This window comes from Phialemonium atrogriseum, assembly GCF_030411735.1.
Source record: "Phialemonium atrogriseum strain 8032-3 unplaced genomic scaffold QBC33scaffold_5, whole genome shotgun sequence".
Classification (NCBI taxonomy): domain Eukaryota; kingdom Fungi; phylum Ascomycota; class Sordariomycetes; order Cephalothecales; family Cephalothecaceae; genus Phialemonium; species Phialemonium atrogriseum.
Window position 1 is genome coordinate 579,599 of NW_026848142.1, and position 16,576 is coordinate 596,174.

Here is a 16,576-nt window from a genome sequence, read left to right on the forward strand (position 1 = left end):
TGGGTCGCTTAGCACACGCTAGTCTCATCCATTCTCATGGATTTCCAGGCCGTGCCCCTAGCGTCTGCTGCAGGCATCCGGACATGGGGCGAGTTCCCCAAGTTGCCCCGGCTTATATCATTCGCGGGCAATAATATTTACCTGCCACAGTGTTGCCTCCATCCCTCATCCCCCATCCCATCCCTTCCATCGGTGTGGTTGCAGGCGCCCCTTTACATTTGCTTCTGCCTCCAATCTTGCCATACCAGAACCCCGCAGCCTGGATATGTACTGTACCTGGCGTCTTATCCGGCCTCCTAAGACACCCCATCCTTGCTTACAAACTGTGGGGTAGAAAGGGAACCATGTGGCAGTGTGTCGTTGCTAGCGATCCTCTAAATTCTCTAGCTCCACCGTATGGCAGTAAACTGCATTAACCTTCGTCAACTGTGCAGTGCACTACGAGTCTGCGAACGTGTACTGCGGTAGGCACTCGGAGGGGGTTGCCTGTTGGATCTTCCACTGCCCTCCCCTACGCTTCCCTTTACGGATCGTTGCCGAGCGCTGTTGATCGGGACCCCACCCTCACGCCCTCTAGGATTTCCAGTGACACCCCTTCGAGACCACCCAGCTGGGCAAAGTACAGATGTACACCAGTCCGATTCGTCGCCTGGCCCTACATGTCGGGATGGAGGACCGAGAAAGCACCGGCATGCCTCTCCATCCCTCCGATCTCCGCCGTTGCCCAGACCTGATTGCCCGTAATTATGGGCTCCACGAATAGGTACACGCACCGACAAAAGTAATCCGTACTCCGTACATCTGCAGGATATGCAGTTGCGCAGCGCATGCAAGCAATAGTCCATGCCCCCAACAGCCACACCCGCATTAGCCTGCCTCGCGACACACTCCGGTGGCCGCTCGCGACACTCTTCTGTGGCCTGTTCCAGCGCCGATCCCCTTGCTGATTGTCGACCGTGTCCAAGTGACATCAAACCAAGGTGTGCTGTGGGAGAAAAATAAGGGCCGCTTCACACAAAAGACTCGTTCTGCTCATGTTGTCAATCATCTGCCACGATGGAAGTTAATCTATGTTCAATACAAGAGCAGGGAGTATCAAGTTGCGGAGAGACAGGTATCCTCGTATTTTAACTTCTTCCCTCCCGGTCTTTTGCTACTATTATTCTTTGAACGTTTTCCCCTACGAAGTAACGCTGCGGCAAACTTGCAGCTCAAATCAGGTTTGCCACGACTCTGTCGGATACCGTTTTTTCGAGAATTTGTGGTCCGTCTTGAATATCAGATTTTCAACCACCAAAGTCAATCAGTCATACTAAGATGGGTAAAAGGATCGTTGTCATTGTGACAGCATAAATGTACATCTCCTAGGAGATGGAGAGCCTGGGAATAGGAAAGGAAAGAGGGACGTCCATGTCTCAAGCGGCGTATTTCGAACGTGATAAAACAGATTCCTCCGGATCATTTCACCCCGTCATCAAAATACCTGAAGTTCGTTTTACGGGCAGACTTTTACACCAGCAAAAAACATCCCCCTGAATCAGCTGTTCAGCCTCTTCGATCATTCCTTGATCTTCGCGGGCGGAGCCGGTCCACCGGTCGTGGGAAGACCCATGAAGATCTTGAAGTAGTCCTGGATAAGAATAGATCAGTATCTCTGGCTCATAGCATCGACGCGGAGGAAGCAAACTCACGTAGATCATCCATTGCAGGCCCGTCAAGGTACCGATCATGACGATTCTGACGGGAAGTCCGTTCCAGAGGCCCTTAAAGCCGATGTCCTTGTATATTCTCGAGAGGACGGCTCCGAACGCCTCCCCTGGCTCTCGGTATGCGTTCAACTTGCTGACCATGACGTCGGCGGGGTGGGACACAAGCGCGCAGAGGATACCGGCCATGTAGCCACCGGTGAAGGAGACGCCGGTCTGGGCTGCCTTGCCATAGTCGCTCTTCTGGCCTGGTAGGCGGTCGTAGATCATCTCGACAATGGTCTCAAACGACGCGAACTTCATCATGGTGTAAGGGATCTGTCGACCCCACAGCGGGTAGAGTCCCTTATACAGGCCGGACCGGCCCTCCTTGGCCAGGATCTTGGTGATGCCGTCCACGGTCCCGCTGTACACTGGCGGGCTCGAGGCCTGCATGCGGACCTTGACGGCCTCAAAGGGGCACAAGGCAAGGTCGGCAAGGAGTTCGGCGGACGCAGACGCGGCGAGGTACAGGCCGGTCTTATACCTGTAGGCATTCTCCGGACCTGCCAGGTCGGAATACTTCTTCTTGAAGAACTCGTACCAGCCGTACTTGAAAGCACCTTGGGCGGAGTAGCCGAAGAAGGTGGGACTCCATCCTGTGAAGATACCCCGAACTCCCTCGGCGCTGTAAATGACCTTCCATCCCTGGACGTTGCTCTTATAGAGCTGCGAGTTTACCTGACGCCTCGTCTTGATGAGATCCAAAGGGGTGACGGCCGTGTGTGTCAAGCCCTGCATTCTGTCAGCGCCGAGACTTCGCTTGCCGGTGGAAAGGCACACGTACACACGCAAGCAATCCGCCAAATGTACAAGCAGCATAGTACTTTCCGGAGAAGAGTTCGATCTTGCCGGCCTTCTGTTGTGCCTTCTGGCTGGCAACTTCAAACTCCTTTGCAGCCTCGTTGCTCAGCTTCTGGGCCTTGTTCTTGGCATCATCGACAACCGAGTAGGCACTATAGAGTTCCGGCCGCGCCTGGTAAGGTGTGCTCCTCGACCTCAATTCATTCTGTGGTCGGCTGACGCTCAAGACCGTATTGCCGAATGTTTGCTGAAATGTCTCAAATCCGGGAAATAACGGCGGCATGTTGACGATGCGCTGCACGCGTTCTTATTTTTCGTCTCTCTAGGTGTAAGTCAGCCACCACTCCGAACCAAGAGGAAAGCATTGAGAATTGGAATGGTAACCGGTGCCGCCGGAAAGAGAACGAAATTTAAGAGGACGATGACGTCTAATGGATTGCAGTATGTGCCCAAACCGGATTCGGCGGGGGAGACTGCCACCCACCTTCAAGTAGACTTGGAGTGATGAGCCACCACTTACAGAGCTTGTAGCTTGTAGCTTGTTAAACAGAACACATGAGTAACTCACTTCTCACACGATGAGAGGACTGACGATAGATGCCACTGGAGGAAAAGGTAGGGAAAAGATAGCAAAGGTACTGGCTAAGCGACTCCGGGAGATGACGGAATCCTTCCGGGGACGGTAGGGTAATAATCCACGCATATTCACTGACGTCGGTGTGTGTCGATCCCCAGCAGCTTTATCAAGGTGAGCGATAAGGATTAATTCGGGGACGACCCCCACGTTTAACCACACGAACCGTTTAACCACACGAACGAACACGTGATTGGCTCAGCACTCAACTTAATCCAACCTTTTGAGTTGCCTCCATCGTGAAAACGGACATCACTCACCGCCTCGGCCCTCGATTTGATCCCCAAGACGCCCGTTGTAATATACGAAGACTAGCAGATCAGCACGCAAACTCCAAGTCGCACAATGGCGGACATATTGTCACAATCGACGTCCCAGGATCTAAACCCTTTCGCCAAGCCTTTTGTATCAAAATGGGCATCTAGATATCGCGGGGTATGACATAATATTGCCCCTTTGCCTTCCCTAGACTTGCATCGAACCCCGAGCGGGAAACCCCTCGCGACGGGCCAAAAGATCTGATTGGAACACACTCGCTAACCCAGTCCAGGCCACAGTCGAAGACCTCGACCCGCCCGCCGCCCTCTCGCTGACGCCCTCGGACCCCATCTCGCTGGCGCTCATGTCGGCCTTTGAGCGCGACTACACGCACCTGACGGTGGTGGACGGGCAGACGCGGGCGCTGCTTGGGTACATCTCGATGCCGACGCTGCAGGCGATGCTCGACTCGGGCAAGGTGGCGCCCGAGGACGAGCTCGCAAAGGCCATGGTCAGGTTCGAGCGCCGCGGCCGCAGGTACCGCGTCATCACCATGCAGACGCCGCTCGAGGAGCTCGAGGAGTTCTTCGAGGGTGGGTCCACGGGCCAGAAACAGGAGTTCGCAGTCATCACCGACGAGCGGAGGAGGTTCGTCCTCGGCGTCGCGACCGCTAAGGACCTGGAGGAGTTTGTCAAGAGGCGGCCTGCGTAGAGCGGTGGGCGTGCGCCTCGGTGGTGGCGGGGCGGTAGTGCGGCGACGATGCCTTTAGGGGACTGGCGGTGCGTCAAGGCGGGGGACCTATGGAACGAAAGGTTGGCACAAGGAACAGGCGGGACTGACGATGTGGGCTAGCACAACACCCGATGCGTGGCAGGTGCAGAGCATCGCAAGGCGTTTCATGTCATGAGTTCATCGGTCGGGAGCATGGCATGGTGTTCTTAAGACGACGGTTCAACACGGAGGTTCAACACTGGGTTATACGGAATGCCTCACCGCACCCGAATCAGAGGAGTTTCTGTTTACATAAGGCAAGAGACAGAGAAGGAGAGAAGGGGAGATTATGCAGCCCGACGGGATCAAAGCTACATACACTACACTTACAATCGGCACAGTAATCAAAATGAGATTTGCAACCCTTTCATATGCGTTGCATTCGTTGTCTTCGGGTATCTGCTACGCTGCCCATGCCAGCCCGCATTTACAAACAACTGGTGCGCAGGCGCCTAGCGCCTTACTAGTCCTCCCACTTTCCAGTGCCCTAGGCCGCGTGCCCAAGGCGCAAAACCCCCCGCACATGCCGACCGGCGTCGTTAGACTCAAGGGAGGTAGTCGTAGACCAGCCTGATCTCGACCCGCTGGGCCCCCTTAGCAACGACGATATTCCGGCAGTACCTCCTCTCGCCCTCGACGGTCTGGAACCCCCAGATCTGCCTGGCCGTCCAGTCGCTATCCAGGCTCTCGACATAGCTCTCGAGCAGGCCCTCGCCGGCGGGGCCCGACGCCTCCCCCTCGCCCGCCAGCCACCCGCCGGCCAGGAACTTGTCCTCGACGTCGGCGGCGGACGCGATCCAGTTGCTGCGGCCCCGGACGCGGCCGAACAGCCAGTCGCCGTGCTCGCGCCACTCGCCGTCGACGCAGCGCTTCTCCGTCGTGCCCTTGACACCCGCGGTCGCGAGCTGCTCGATCTCGATGTGCGTCGCCGGGCCGGCCGCCTCGGACGGCGGCGAGGGGACGCCCTCGTACTCCTTGATGTCCAGCGTGATCGACGCCAGACCGATCGCCTTGCGCGTCAGCCACCCGATGCCCTGCAGCGCCAGCGCCGGGTCCGGGCTGTCGGAGAGGGTCTTGTTCTGCGACGGGGGGAAGCCGGGGGTTAGCTTTCATTCAGCCTTTGGGGGGTTGGGGGCTAGGGGGTCGTCGAGACGAGTTTCGAGCGTGTTGTGTGCCTGCCTCGCTCTGGGTGTGTGCATACCATAGTCCACTTTCCATTGAGGTCTTTGAGCGTCCTGGATGCGGGGGCAGCCATTGTGACTGCTGTTGTTTTGGCGGGGTAGGTTTAAAGACTCGAGCTATCCAACAGGGCGGGTTCGCAGACGGGGTCACACGCGTGGGAATTGAGCGAGATATTTGGGAATTGCAATACGAAGGTTCGATCGGTCTTGTAATTGTGATGCCGGGAAAGTCCACAGCTATAAGTAGGGAGGGGAAACTGTCACAAGAAGACTGATCAGTGAATCGAGGCCGAGGTATGTAGGCCTGTCTGGCGCAGCGTGGAAGGAATCAGAATGTCGATCCATCCCGGGGGTTGCATCAACCAACCGGAGCTACCTCCCAAACAAGCTGTAACTTGCATCTGCGCAGACCCCGCCCCGGATTTCTTATTCACTGTTGTCCCAGAAGATGGGCTTAGATCAGGGAATGGCCCAGTACAGATGCACTAGTTTATGCCCAACAAACCTGCACATCATTAGCTAGGAGAGCGGTGGATTGTGGATTGTGGATTGCCGAAGACTTTCCAAACCATTCCGGAGCCATTTTTAACATGTGAATATTCCTTTCACCGAGTCGCATTCTCCTGGAGATAAAACAGACGACCTGATCGGGGGCGTCGAAGTAAAAGCCATATCGTTGCATTAAAAACCTCCATGTATGGAAGTTGTACAAAAATACAAAAACAACGAACTTCTAAGGATATCCTAATCTTACAATACATACTCAGAATCGCTGCGCTGCTTTTCCGGCCCATCTCCGCGGAAGCCGGCCCTACGCGCACTTGCCGCGAGATGCTTGCCGGGGGAGGGAGTGGAATCGGGCGGGGAGGGTTTTGCTCTCGGGAGTCCGGGGATGCGATAGATAACGCCGGGAGTTTTGCGAGCTGTCCGTCATGTCCATGTCATTGCCACCTTTTTTAGATGCCGCTCGGTCGCGCCTCTGGGGCTCTCAGGGCCACCACTTCATCTTCTTGTAACTCTCGATCACCTCCTCGACCAGTTCCTTGGTTATCTTGGGTTTCTCGTACTGGAAGCCAACGACCTTCTCCAGCTGCGTGCCGTCCATGCTGAGGTCGGTGTCTTTCAAAAGCTCCTTCTCCATGAACGGACTCAGGGGGCCAGGTCTCGTGATGCCGGCCTCAGCTAGAAGATCCGCCCACGGACCGAGCACCTCGTCGTTCACGTCGTCGACGACATTGTCCATGTTCAGCCGCGCAAATGTGCTGATCAGCTGGCCCTGGAAACCAGTCTCGATGCCGAAGATCTGGCCGATGATGTCGGCCATGGCACCTTGAGTAGTGGTGCCTTTGTCAACGACATTGAACGTTGGGACTTTGCCCATGCTGCTGACATCCCAACCTGCCCTCCCGGCGTCGTACCAGCTCGCGACCGCCCACAGTGCCCGCGTCACGTCATGGATGTGGACCGTATTTGTCCGCAAGTCTTTGGTCCAGAGCCACTTCATCTCGTCCTCGAGTGCCTTGTACACGCGCGCTATGCAGAGCGCCGTCGCCACCCATTGCGAGGCATATGGGCCATAGACGTGTGCTAGACGCACGATGACGAGGTTCAGCCTAAGTATGGTCAAGCATCGAGTTAGCCACGCCCCTCGGGGGACTCGGAAGGGGTTTGTTGTCGCCGCACTCACCCCTCAATCTTTGCCAACTCTTCCTCCGCCTGCAGCTTGAAGACGGCGATCTTGCTCCAGGGCTTGAGCTTGTCCTGCTCCTTGCTCGGCGAGGAGTCCGCCTTGTATACCATTCCCGTACTGAGCTCAACGAAGGCCTTGACTTTGCGCTTGGCCGCCTCCCTTCCAACGGCTAGAGAGAGGGCCAGCGAGCGCAACTTGTACACTTCATCCTCTTGCGAGTATCGCGTCTCGCCGCCACAATTGAAGACATAGTCCCACTGCTTGCCGTCGGGGCGGTCGAATACTCGCGCGAGGGCCTCTGTTGAAAGAATAGGGGCGCATGGTTAGCGAGTGCGCCAATGATCAACCTCGCCTTCCAATCTGAAGGGACGAAGAAAAAAAAGGAGAAGGGGATGCGAAGGGAAGGGAACGGTGGCCGACGACATACGTTCTCTGCTTGCGTCTGCTTGCAAGAATTTGCTCGTTGCGCATGCCTCTTCGAACTCGGGCGCCAGCCAGGCTAGCTGGGGGAGGACTTTGTCGACCAGGCGCACCTCGGACGCAAGGTCATTCTCGTGTATGTGGCGGGCCAGGAAACGGCCAATATATCCCAGCCCTCCAATGATCAAGACCGACGGTTTCTCCGCCATGGCGACAGCAGAGCACCGGGGGATCTGTATAAATGATTCCGGGGAGTAGTTGCGAGAGTTACGGGGACCACCAAGAGGCGGGACACGATCCAAAGTCAGAGGGGTAAGTAAGGTAGCAGTCGCGCGGGTGGGGTCTCGTCTCCTTGAATGGCAAGCTCAGGGGTATCGGAAAATTGTACGGCAAGGCGCCGGCGGGATGGAGTAGGCGAAATTATTAGGAGGGACGAGTGGCAGTTATTAGAGTCGATGGCATGCGAAACTGGCAGGACCACCACAGACAGACAGCCATTCATTCCCTTCACCAGCTAATAAGGCTGCTTTGTGCAGAAGCAGGCAAGCAGCAGCGAAGGAGGCGGGTTTAAGTGGAGCTTTATGTAGATCCCGCCCTGATATTACCTCCCACTGCAGTTATAGTGTTATTATAGTGGCCCGGTGACCCTGCTATTAAGGGCCTCCTCATATTATACCTGCCCGCAACGCACCATCGACGGCCTAAAACAGCGTCCCATCACCTATGCTTCTGCTAAGCAGTACTAGCAGCACAGCATCTAGGTACCAGGCGAACTACCATTCCGCTCCAGGACTCCACTCGGCTAGTTGGTGGCGGGCCAGCCCGAAATCTCTCGGCCGAAGCCCAAAGTTTAGAGTTGTGACCGTCGGCTTTTGCTTTTGCGATGAGGAATTTCGAATTGGAATGATTTTTATGCGAGGGGAAATAAAGGAGAAGATCAAGGCCCAAAAGAGAAACAGGAGAGTGTCTGTGGTGTGGGCGTATGAAGCAAATAGCGCAGCAACTACCCCCACCTCCTTTTTCTCCCCTCGTAAAAGCTACAGGAGCACAGCGTTGAAATATTACGCATAGGAGGAGAGGCCCGCATATGGGAGATCCGCATTTGATCAAGTGAGCATACCTACTACATACCTATGTATATGTAGCAGAGGGCGCAGCACATCAATTCTCTTCAGGAGTTCAGCTGCTCAGGTACCTCTTGGTGGAGTAATATTAAAGAGACCGGTTGTGATATAAAAAGACAAGCTGGACCCACCCAACCCAGCAGAACCCAACTGTCACAACATGCACTGCTCTTCCTCATGAACGAAACCCGGGAGGACAGAGAGGAACAAATGATCACATGATGAAGTACATGACTAACCAAGTGTTTGGCTGTCCCTACCCAGGTAGGCAGGTAGGTACGCATTACAAAACATAAGATTCTTGGGCCTTGAAAAGGGATGGTTATTTGTACACTTGAAGGTTCCTACGTACCTACTTGGGCTGATGATGTGGTTATTTCCCCTAAACGGGCGATGCGGCTAAGGCAAGGTACCAAGCTCACTCGCGCTCTAGCGTACGCTAGTTCGGAACGCTTGGATAAGCTTACCAACGAGCGAGGCCTTAGACGGGCTATTTGAACACGCCAAAACTAAAGATAGGGGTAACCACCAGCCACCCGAAGGACCCATCCTTGCTGCGATCGCAGTCTGTGTGTCTCTCTCTCCTTGATCACCAAGCTGGTCTCTCACCAAAGATGCAATCAAATGCCTGATTTCGAGTCTCCTCAACGATGCATTGACTTCGCAAGGATTTCATACTGCGTCCTTACACATATAGCTTGCTCTGTAACGCCACCTCGACTCTGATACGAGGGCAAGATGCTGCCCAGAAGTAAGAGACATTACAACCTGCTGGTTTGTCTTCAATAGGCTTGGTCCCTTCTTGAGCTTGGCGGGAGCCCTGCAAGCCGTCTTAACGGCCGTAAAACAAGGTACAGTAGATGTAGACTAGTTATTAGTAGCTGTAGAAAGCTGATCTCGGCAAGTTCAACCCCAACAACTCTAGCGTGTCAAGTTTGTAAGATGTTCACACCAGAATGAGTCGCCATCAAGTTGAATAACGGTGGCAACAGAATATCTACTATCGCAGCCACAAACCCCCATTCGGTTCAAAGGATACCACCCTCTCGCGATCGGGAACAGCATTTTTGTGCCTATCTCTGTCCAATAGAGGCTGGGATTTCCTGGGTATTGCCTGTCCCAACCGAGTTTAGCCCCCAACAGAGCCGTGTCTACGCAGTCTAGACTCTCGGCCTGCTCCGTATGTACGGCGAGATTGTCCGGGCCACATGGGAAAACTGCATATGCAAGTCATTGTGTCCGGTGATGCATTCATTTCGGCGCACGGCTTCTCGAAACAACCCTACTCTCGTCCCTTGCATGCGTTTCGGCCTATTGGAATTCTCCTCAGCCGTCAATGGGGTGGGTGCCACGTCTGATAGCTCGAAGGGAGACAATCGCGACGGCTCGTCCCTCTCCTCCCCACGGCACGGCCCCTCCATTGTACATGCATCCTCCGAATGGTGGCATATAACACACGAAAGCCCAGGCGCCACGCGAACTCGGTTGCCACGTACTGGTGGGCTGATTATCTACGCATGCTGCCAATGATCTCTCTCTGTGTCTCCCTTTCCCGCTGGCCCTCGCTTAAGCTGCCAATGCTCCTCAGGTCACCCACTACGTCCTTCGCCTTGCCAAAGTACACCTCTTGCAGGAGGTTCCGCATTTTCAGCTCCATATCCTCGACGAGGCGTCCAATATTGGCGATGTGGCTCTCGTCAGACTCGGCAGGCATATCCTGCTCCACCTGCCGGGTCATGTTGCCGCTCAAGTCCATCTCGCCCAGGGTAGTCGTAGACGAGGATAGACTCAAGATGACGGTCGATGTCAGCCTGTAGTTGGTCGTCCTCCCCCTTTCACTGGCCTCGAAGACGTGGATTGAATCCCAAACCCCCTGGCTGCTACCGCCTTGAGGGGCCGCTGTGCAAAGAAACATGTTAGCCATGGTAGGGCAAGCGTGGCGGGACCACTTTGCAGATGTAGATGTGGGCGCGCCGCCATGCACATCACTCACACTTCTTGAGCAGCACCACACCGGCGAACCCGTCGTCCAGGTTCCAGAAGTAGACCGACGAGACGCCGCCCTCGTAGTACAGCTCCCGGTAGATATCAAACGCCTCGTTGGCCTTGATTTCCATCTTCCGCACCCGCTCCCCCGGTATCGCGCCCTCCCCCGCGCCTTCGCTCCCCCCAGCACCCACGCCGCCAGGGCCACCCTCGTCCAGCGGGGGGTCGAACTGGTTGGACCATGGGGAGCGGTGCGAGTCGCCGTCGCGGTTGTAGTCGCAGAGCAGGTAGTCCCGGCCGGTCTGCTTGCACCTCCTCACCGTCAGGGGTTGGTCGACGGACGAGAGGAGGTCCTCGGTCAGGTCGGGCGCGAGAGAGATGAGGGCATTGAGATGGTCCGCCGTGTGTTTCGGGTTCAGGCGCCGAAGCAGGTCGCTGAGATGCGGGGCAGACACAGCAATGTTAGCACGGGGGCAACCAACACAAAACCATCTGGGGAGTAGAATTGACCTACAGGGCCGAGTCAAAGGGGTCTGCAGCCATGGCTACAATGCCTTATAGCCTTTGAGAGCTTAGGTGGTTGGTTGTGGAAGGTGACGTTGAAAGGTGCTGGGAGTGCTGAGGGGTGTTCCAGTAGAACTGTTGGAGGGGTCGTTTACCCTTATGCCTGGCTCGTGCGCTAGCATTTGAGTGGGACAGCATCGAGCCTCACTTCCTGGCACCAATGAATGGATGGGACAGTTTCTAAACTCACCAGCCTTGCGTATTAGCTTACAGATTACCTCAAGTTGAATCAACTGGGGCCATGGGTTACGACCGGCCTGCGATTGCCCACGCACTCCTTTAAATACATTCAAAAAGTATATCGCACCTGCCGATACACGATGAAGCTCCTCGGTATGGTCTCTCATCCCCCGTTCACTCACACCTTCGGAGGTTCATGTCGAGACTGATATCCCTAGACTTGCTACTCTCACTTCTAATACCCGGATTGGTTTTGATCCACCTTCTGGTTGCCCCTTACACAAAGGTCGAGGAGTCGTTTAACATTCAAGCCTCCCACGATGTGCTGGTCTACGGGACTCCGACCTCCAACATCAACGAGAAACTGAGCGGTACATACGACCACTTCACCTTCCCAGGGGCCGTCCCGAGGACATTTATAGGGCCTGTCCTTCTGGCGGGGATTAGCCAACCCATTGTTGCCCTCGTCGGTTTCGACAATGCCCAATTCGTCGTCAGGGCCATTCTGGGGCTCTTCAATGCCGCCTGTCTCCTGGTACTGAAGCGGAATCTTGCGAGGGCCTTTGGTACGCCAACGGCAAGATGGTTCGTCCTCCTGCAGGCCAGCCAGTTCCATATAATATTCTACGCTTCGAGGCCATTGCCCAATATGTTTGCCTTTGGATTGAGTAAGCCGACTGTCAAATATTATTTCTCTGCATTACCCCGAGTCTGAGCTCTAACATTTGCCAGCCACACTGGCCTTCTCATTCCTTCTCCCTCATCCCAAATCGAAGGCCGTTAATCCACGCCAGCGGTTGGCAATTTCTCTCTTTGTCTTCGCCGCCGTCATATTCCGCTCCGAGGTTGCCCTCCTGTTGGCAACAAGCGCTCTCTATCTCCTTATCATCCCACAGACTTCTCTCCAGAAGCTGATACCACCGTTTGTGATATCGTTCATCATGGCGCTGTTAATCTCGGTGCCCATCGACTCCTACTTTTGGCAGAAGCCTCTCTGGCCCGAGCTCTGGGGTTTCTACTACAACGCTATCCTCGGCTCGTCCTCCAACTGGGGCGTCTCGCCCTGGCACTACTACTTCACCTCGGCCCTTCCCCGGCTTCTCGTCAACCCCTTCGTCCCTCTCCTCCTCATCCCCCTGGCCCTCTCCCAGCCGGCAACCTCTCACCCAGCCGGCCACCTCGTCTACCCCTGTCTCCTCTTCACGGTCATATACTCTCTCCAGCCCCACAAGGAGGCCCGCTTCATCTTCTACGTCGTCCCGCCCCTGACCGCCGCGGCCGCCCTGGGCGCCAACTTCCTCTTCGCTCGCCGGACCAAGTCGCCGCTCCTGGCCCTCGCCGCCCTCGCCCTCGCCGCCTCGGTCGCCCTCTCTTTCGCCGCCAGCACCGCCATGCTCCTCCTCTCGGCCCTCAACTACCCCGGCGGCGAGGCCCTGGCCCACCTCCACACCCTACTCTCCCCGCCATCGTCCTCCTCCTCCCCCTCCTCCTCCTCCTCCTCCGTCGTCCCCGTCCACGCCGACGTCCTCGCCTGCATGACGGGCATCACCCTCTTCGGCGCCGCCACCGCCGGCGCGGGTCTGCCCGCCCTCCGCGGCGCCGCCGGCCCCGTCGGTGGCGGTCACAGCAGCAGCAGCAGCAGCGACGGCGCGACCCTCGCGCTCGACCGGACCGAAGACCCCGCCCTGCTCAGAGACCCGACCTTCTGGCAGCGCTTCGACTACGTCCTTGCCGCCGCCGACCCGCCGGCGGCTGCCGCCCGCGGCGCGTGGGACGTCGTCGGCGTCGTGCAGGGGTACGGCGGCGGCGGCGTCGAGGTGCTCCGGCCGGGTGATGACTCCTCCTCCTCTGCTGACGAGGGGGGCGACGACGTCGTCGTCGTCGGGAGGGGGGCCGTGGTCGCCAGGGTGAGGGAGACGGTGCGCCGGTGGACGGGGGGCTGGTGGGTCGGCCCCAGGCTGGTGCCGCGGATCAGGATCCTGAGGCGGATCAAGGATGCCGAGAAGGGCGGGGTGGCGGTCAATGAGTGAGGGGCCACATGGCTGGCCCTGGTGTGTATTGTGTATTGTAAGATGGTGTTTTCGTCGCACAGGACATCGGGGATGAGGTCGGTTCACACAAAGACGAGGCAGTCGCACAGGCGCAGGGCGTATCTTCCATCGATAATCATTGATTGATAGAGGCGGAACTGACCAGCCAGGCACCAAAATATACTCCAACGTCTATGGGACCCCCAAGAGCCAGGCAAGCCCCCTACTTTGAAATCGCAACTGGGCTGCACACCGCCGCCGCCCTGTGCTCGTAACAGTAGTTTAAGAAGCGCATTCTTGCGACAGGTAGGTAGTACGTCTAAGTGCTAAGGAAACAGAAAGTAAGTAGCTAAGAGTAAATCCTACTACTTTGTTTATTCATTTCTACCTGAGACAGTTGACAAGATGATGTCCATCGATGGCGTCGCTGCTGGTAGTCTTCTCCCCTGACACTGACATCGGTATTAAGCAATTTGATTTTTTCTCTTTCTTTTCGTGTAAAATATCCGCGTCGCAGTGCGTACAACAAGTACAGGGAACACAGTAGAAAATAACCTAGTCATCCTTGCGCCACTGAACCCAACCCCTATACTCCGAAGCCAAGTGGTGTCTCAAGTCCCGCCTCTGTTCAGTCCGTCCTGGCAAGGCAGAGACGGAGGAAGTTGCGCCCGGCGGTGCCGAATATTCATCGCACCGGTCTCGCCGAAAAAAAGAAAACTCGAAACGGCATGATGACCATGTCCGCTGGCTAGCGCATAGTCGGAGAGACTGTCGGAGAGACTGGAGCACATCCCCTGGTTATCCTCGAAGAAAGACACCCCTCATCCTATCCCACAGCACGGTCGACAAATGTAGCAGACGGCGGACGTCCCAAATTTTAGGTTAGTGGCGCTTGCGCTTGCGCTTCCAGAGCACTCTCGGCGGGTGGTGAATCACCTCCGCCAAGGGGTTGAAGCTCGGCATTGGAGCGTCGATCTGAATTGAATCCCCTTCAATGACCAACGCCTAATTGATCTGGGAGCCGCATAGCAAACACTTGATCGGCTCTGTCCACGTCTTGTCTCCGCCAACAATCCCTTCCCGCAGGTCGCTGAACTCCAATATCGGCGGGCTGGTGTCCATCCTCAGGGTCACCTCGAATAGCCCCATGTACGGCTTCGCCCCCTCGCCGAATCCCTCCCCCTGCCTCTTTCGTGACTTTGCCAGCTTCTTCGCAGATCCTGCTGCCTTGGATGGTGTCCCCTTGCTGGGGGTTTCAGACCCGGCCTTTTCCTTCGTGGCGGCAGAAACCGCGGACTTGGTCCCAGTTTCTGGAGTCTTATCCTCCGGTGCGGCAGACGCATCTTCATCCTCCGGCCCCTTCACCTCGACATTGCCATTGTTGCCGACGTGCACGGCATCTGTAGCCTGCTTGACATCGATCGATTGCTGTGCCGATACTGCAGCTCCGGTCTCGGTGGTGGGGCTCAAGGGGCGCTTCCCCTCAGCCCCTGCCTTGTCAGCTTTGGCGGGATCGGAGCGATGTGGCTTGTCCGTGCCCAGGCGTTTGAATGTCTCGAGCAGGGCGTTGTGCTTGATACATTCTTCGTGAAGCCATGTCTTGCACGGTTCGGTAGTGCACCCAATCAGGGTCTTGTCGGGATTTCCAGGAAGGGAGCATTTGCATAGCATTTCAACAGACTGTACGGAAACGAGGGTCAGCATACAAACGCGTTGGAAGCGCGAGTCATGGAAGCACTTACTGAGAGTTCGTAGGTCCGGACGTCGAATGCTTGCCGCCAGTAAAGGGCATTCTGAATCTCTTCGTCGTTCTCCTCGTACCACTGGTTCACCAGCGCAGGGGCAGTCACGCTGACAACGTTGATGATGTCCACTGTCTCGGGTTAGCAAACGCGTCCGCCAATGCAGCGCCCAATGGTAGCTTACTGTGGTTGGAAGCGATCAACTCATTGACGCCGTGGTACGACTGGCGGCTGCTCACAACTCTCTTGCCATCGTGGGTGCCAGGGGGCAGCTCGTCTGGCCAGTACATCCAATAAACTCTGGCGTAGACGTGATGCTCGTCGCTAGCCCGGATCTCGAGGATACGGGCGACCCAATCGTCATCCGACTTTTTCCGCGGCTGGCCCTGCTGCTCTTTAGTGGTGGCCGCCTTCTGCCGCTCGATGCTCGAGTCATTTGCAACATAGATGAAGCCTTCACTGAAGTACTTCACGCCGTTGACTGCCAGGTCGGGCGCAGGTCAGCACGGAGCCATCGCAGAATCCTAGGGGTAGTGGCTTTTCTACTTACGGACAAAGCTGTTATATCGCGTCATGTCGGTCCATCTCTTGGCCGGGTCGACCTGGTAGTATATGTCCATAGTCTCGTATGTCTTGAATTTGCCCGAGGGCGCGAAGGGCGACATCTGCAAGGACATCCTCGGCGCGGCTTCCTCCTCTTCGGCATCGGTGCGTCTCCGCTTCTTCTTCTTCTGCTCCTTCTCCTTGGGGTCGACTACTCGGATGGAAAAGGGGCACTCTGCTCTGTTGTCTTCGGAGGTGACCTCGGGCCTGGGGCGTTTGCGCGAAGAGGACGCCATTTTTGACGAGATATTAGGGTAACAAGTGAGCAAGGTAGATGAAATTCGAGATAAAAATCAACCAAGTCCTGGTTGGCACGCGCGAGTTTGATGATCGCGCAAAGTGCGGGAGCTCGACGGCAGAGTCGCGAAGTTACGAGGATGGGTTGCCAGTAAGCCGCGGACGGGGGGGTCGCGGTGGCTGGGGAAGCCTCGACTTGGTCGACGGTTGCCGTGCGCGTAAATGCTTGATAAGAAAGAAGTGGTGAAAGAAAAACGTGATCGCAGCGATTCCGGCAGAAGAGATTTTCCGCGTCGAGATGCTTTTGAGGGCCAATGGGCGACGGAATGAGAGGAAGGAAACCGTTGCCACGATGTTGACAAACCCAACGATCAAATTTCCGCGCGTCTGCCACAGAAGCTCATGGAGGGAAAAATGTATGGCCCCAGCCACCCGCCACGTGACATCAGCTGAGCTTGAAGAGGAGGTTGGGGTTACTTTATGCTATACTATGGTATAATGGGTAAGTTTGCCCAGTGGGTCAGGTATCCCTGGTCGATTTAGTGCGCTTTCGATACCTGACAGGGGGGGGAAACTTTCGCTCGCAACCGCAGTATTATTGCCAAG

At 56.2% G+C, this 16,576-nt stretch overlaps 7 protein-coding genes across 7 annotated transcripts; 2 read left to right on the plus strand and 5 right to left on the minus strand.

The window, feature by feature from the left end:
• Positions 1-1,558: 1,558 nt before the first annotated feature.
• Positions 1,559-2,832, minus strand: QBC33DRAFT_446465 (mitochondrial carrier; the record flags this gene model as incomplete). The annotated part of the gene is made up of 3 exons (XM_060424378.1): positions 1,559-1,630; positions 1,692-2,480; positions 2,533-2,832. The coding sequence occupies 3 exons, from the start codon at positions 2,830-2,832 to the stop codon at positions 1,559-1,561; spliced, it is 1,161 nt and encodes a 386-aa protein (XP_060286193.1).
• A 265-nt stretch (positions 2,833-3,097) lies between these two features.
• Positions 3,098-4,587, plus strand: QBC33DRAFT_529797 (cystathionine beta-synthase). The gene is made up of 2 exons (XM_060427172.1): positions 3,098-3,618; positions 3,734-4,587. Exons 1-2 carry the CDS (start codon positions 3,529-3,531, stop codon positions 4,151-4,153), a joined length of 510 nt encoding a protein of 169 aa, XP_060286194.1. The 5' UTR covers positions 3,098-3,528; the 3' UTR covers positions 4,154-4,587.
• On the minus strand, positions 4,456-5,597 carry QBC33DRAFT_307894 (uncharacterized protein). Its single transcript, XM_060423456.1, has 2 exons — positions 5,415-5,597; positions 4,456-5,292 (listed from the first exon to the last, which is right to left on the minus strand). Exons 1-2 carry the CDS (start codon positions 5,466-5,468, stop codon positions 4,759-4,761), a joined length of 588 nt encoding a protein of 195 aa, XP_060286195.1. The 5' UTR covers positions 5,469-5,597; the 3' UTR covers positions 4,456-4,758.
• A 771-nt stretch (positions 5,598-6,368) lies between these two features.
• Positions 6,369-7,970, minus strand: QBC33DRAFT_308065 (putative nad dependent epimerase dehydratase). Its single transcript, XM_060423457.1, has 3 exons — positions 7,512-7,970; positions 7,082-7,382; positions 6,369-7,007 (listed from the first exon to the last, which is right to left on the minus strand). Exons 1-3 carry the CDS (start codon positions 7,711-7,713, stop codon positions 6,383-6,385), a joined length of 1,128 nt encoding a protein of 375 aa, XP_060286196.1. The 5' UTR covers positions 7,714-7,970; the 3' UTR covers positions 6,369-6,382.
• A 2,165-nt stretch (positions 7,971-10,135) lies between these two features.
• Positions 10,136-11,157, minus strand: QBC33DRAFT_512653 (F-actin-capping protein subunit beta; the record flags this gene model as incomplete). Its single annotated transcript, XM_060425923.1, has 3 exons — positions 10,136-10,527; positions 10,622-11,049; positions 11,129-11,157. 3 exons carry the CDS (start codon positions 11,155-11,157, stop codon positions 10,136-10,138), a joined length of 849 nt encoding a protein of 282 aa, XP_060286197.1.
• Positions 11,158-11,326: 169 nt separating this feature from the next.
• QBC33DRAFT_308204 (Alg9-like mannosyltransferase) lies at positions 11,327-13,619 on the plus strand. Its single transcript, XM_060423459.1, has 3 exons — positions 11,327-11,511; positions 11,577-12,026; positions 12,091-13,619. The coding sequence occupies exons 1-3, from the start codon at positions 11,499-11,501 to the stop codon at positions 13,386-13,388; spliced, it is 1,761 nt and encodes a 586-aa protein (XP_060286198.1). The 5' UTR covers positions 11,327-11,498; the 3' UTR covers positions 13,389-13,619.
• Positions 13,620-14,286: 667 nt separating this feature from the next.
• QBC33DRAFT_308176 (uncharacterized protein) lies at positions 14,287-16,118 on the minus strand. The gene is made up of 4 exons (XM_060423458.1): positions 15,681-16,118; positions 15,315-15,611; positions 15,131-15,261; positions 14,287-15,068 (listed from the first exon to the last, which is right to left on the minus strand). Exons 1-4 carry the CDS (start codon positions 15,967-15,969, stop codon positions 14,394-14,396), a joined length of 1,392 nt encoding a protein of 463 aa, XP_060286199.1. The 5' UTR covers positions 15,970-16,118; the 3' UTR covers positions 14,287-14,393.
• Between the last annotated feature and the right edge of the window lie 458 nt (positions 16,119-16,576).

Bases quoted from the DNA above. Each gene is read 5' to 3' on its own strand.
- QBC33DRAFT_529797 (XM_060427172.1), top strand. From the start codon at position 3,529: ATGGCGGACATATTGTCACAATCGACGTCCCAGGATCTAAACCCTTTC. The intron at 3,619-3,733 runs GTATGACATAAT...AACCCAGTCCAG, and splicing joins GGGCATCTAGATATCGCGGG to GCCACAGTCGAAGACCTCGA.
- QBC33DRAFT_307894 (XM_060423456.1), bottom strand. From the start codon at position 5,468: ATGGCTGCCCCCGCATCCAGGACGCTCAAAGACCTCAATGGAAAGTGG. The intron at 5,293-5,414 runs GTATGCACACAC...CCCCCGTCGCAG, and splicing joins TCAATGGAAAGTGGACTATG to AACAAGACCCTCTCCGACAG.
- QBC33DRAFT_308065 (XM_060423457.1), bottom strand. From the start codon at position 7,713: ATGGCGGAGAAACCGTCGGTCTTGATCATTGGAGGGCTGGGATATATT. The intron at 7,383-7,511 runs GTATGTCGTCGG...TTCTTTCAACAG, and splicing joins AGCAGACGCAAGCAGAGAAC to AGGCCCTCGCGCGAGTATTC. The intron at 7,008-7,081 runs GTGAGTGCGGCG...GACCATACTTAG, and splicing joins GAGTTGGCAAAGATTGAGGG to GCTGAACCTCGTCATCGTGC.
- QBC33DRAFT_308204 (XM_060423459.1), top strand. The intron at 12,027-12,090 runs GTAAGCCGACTG...AACATTTGCCAG, and splicing joins TATGTTTGCCTTTGGATTGA to CCACACTGGCCTTCTCATTC.
- QBC33DRAFT_308176 (XM_060423458.1), bottom strand. From the start codon at position 15,969: ATGGCGTCCTCTTCGCGCAAACGCCCCAGGCCCGAGGTCACCTCCGAA. The intron at 15,262-15,314 runs GTAAGCTACCAT...AACCCGAGACAG, and splicing joins GTTGATCGCTTCCAACCACA to TGGACATCATCAACGTTGTC. The intron at 15,069-15,130 runs GTAAGTGCTTCC...GTTTCCGTACAG, and splicing joins TCCGGACCTACGAACTCTCA to TCTGTTGAAATGCTATGCAA.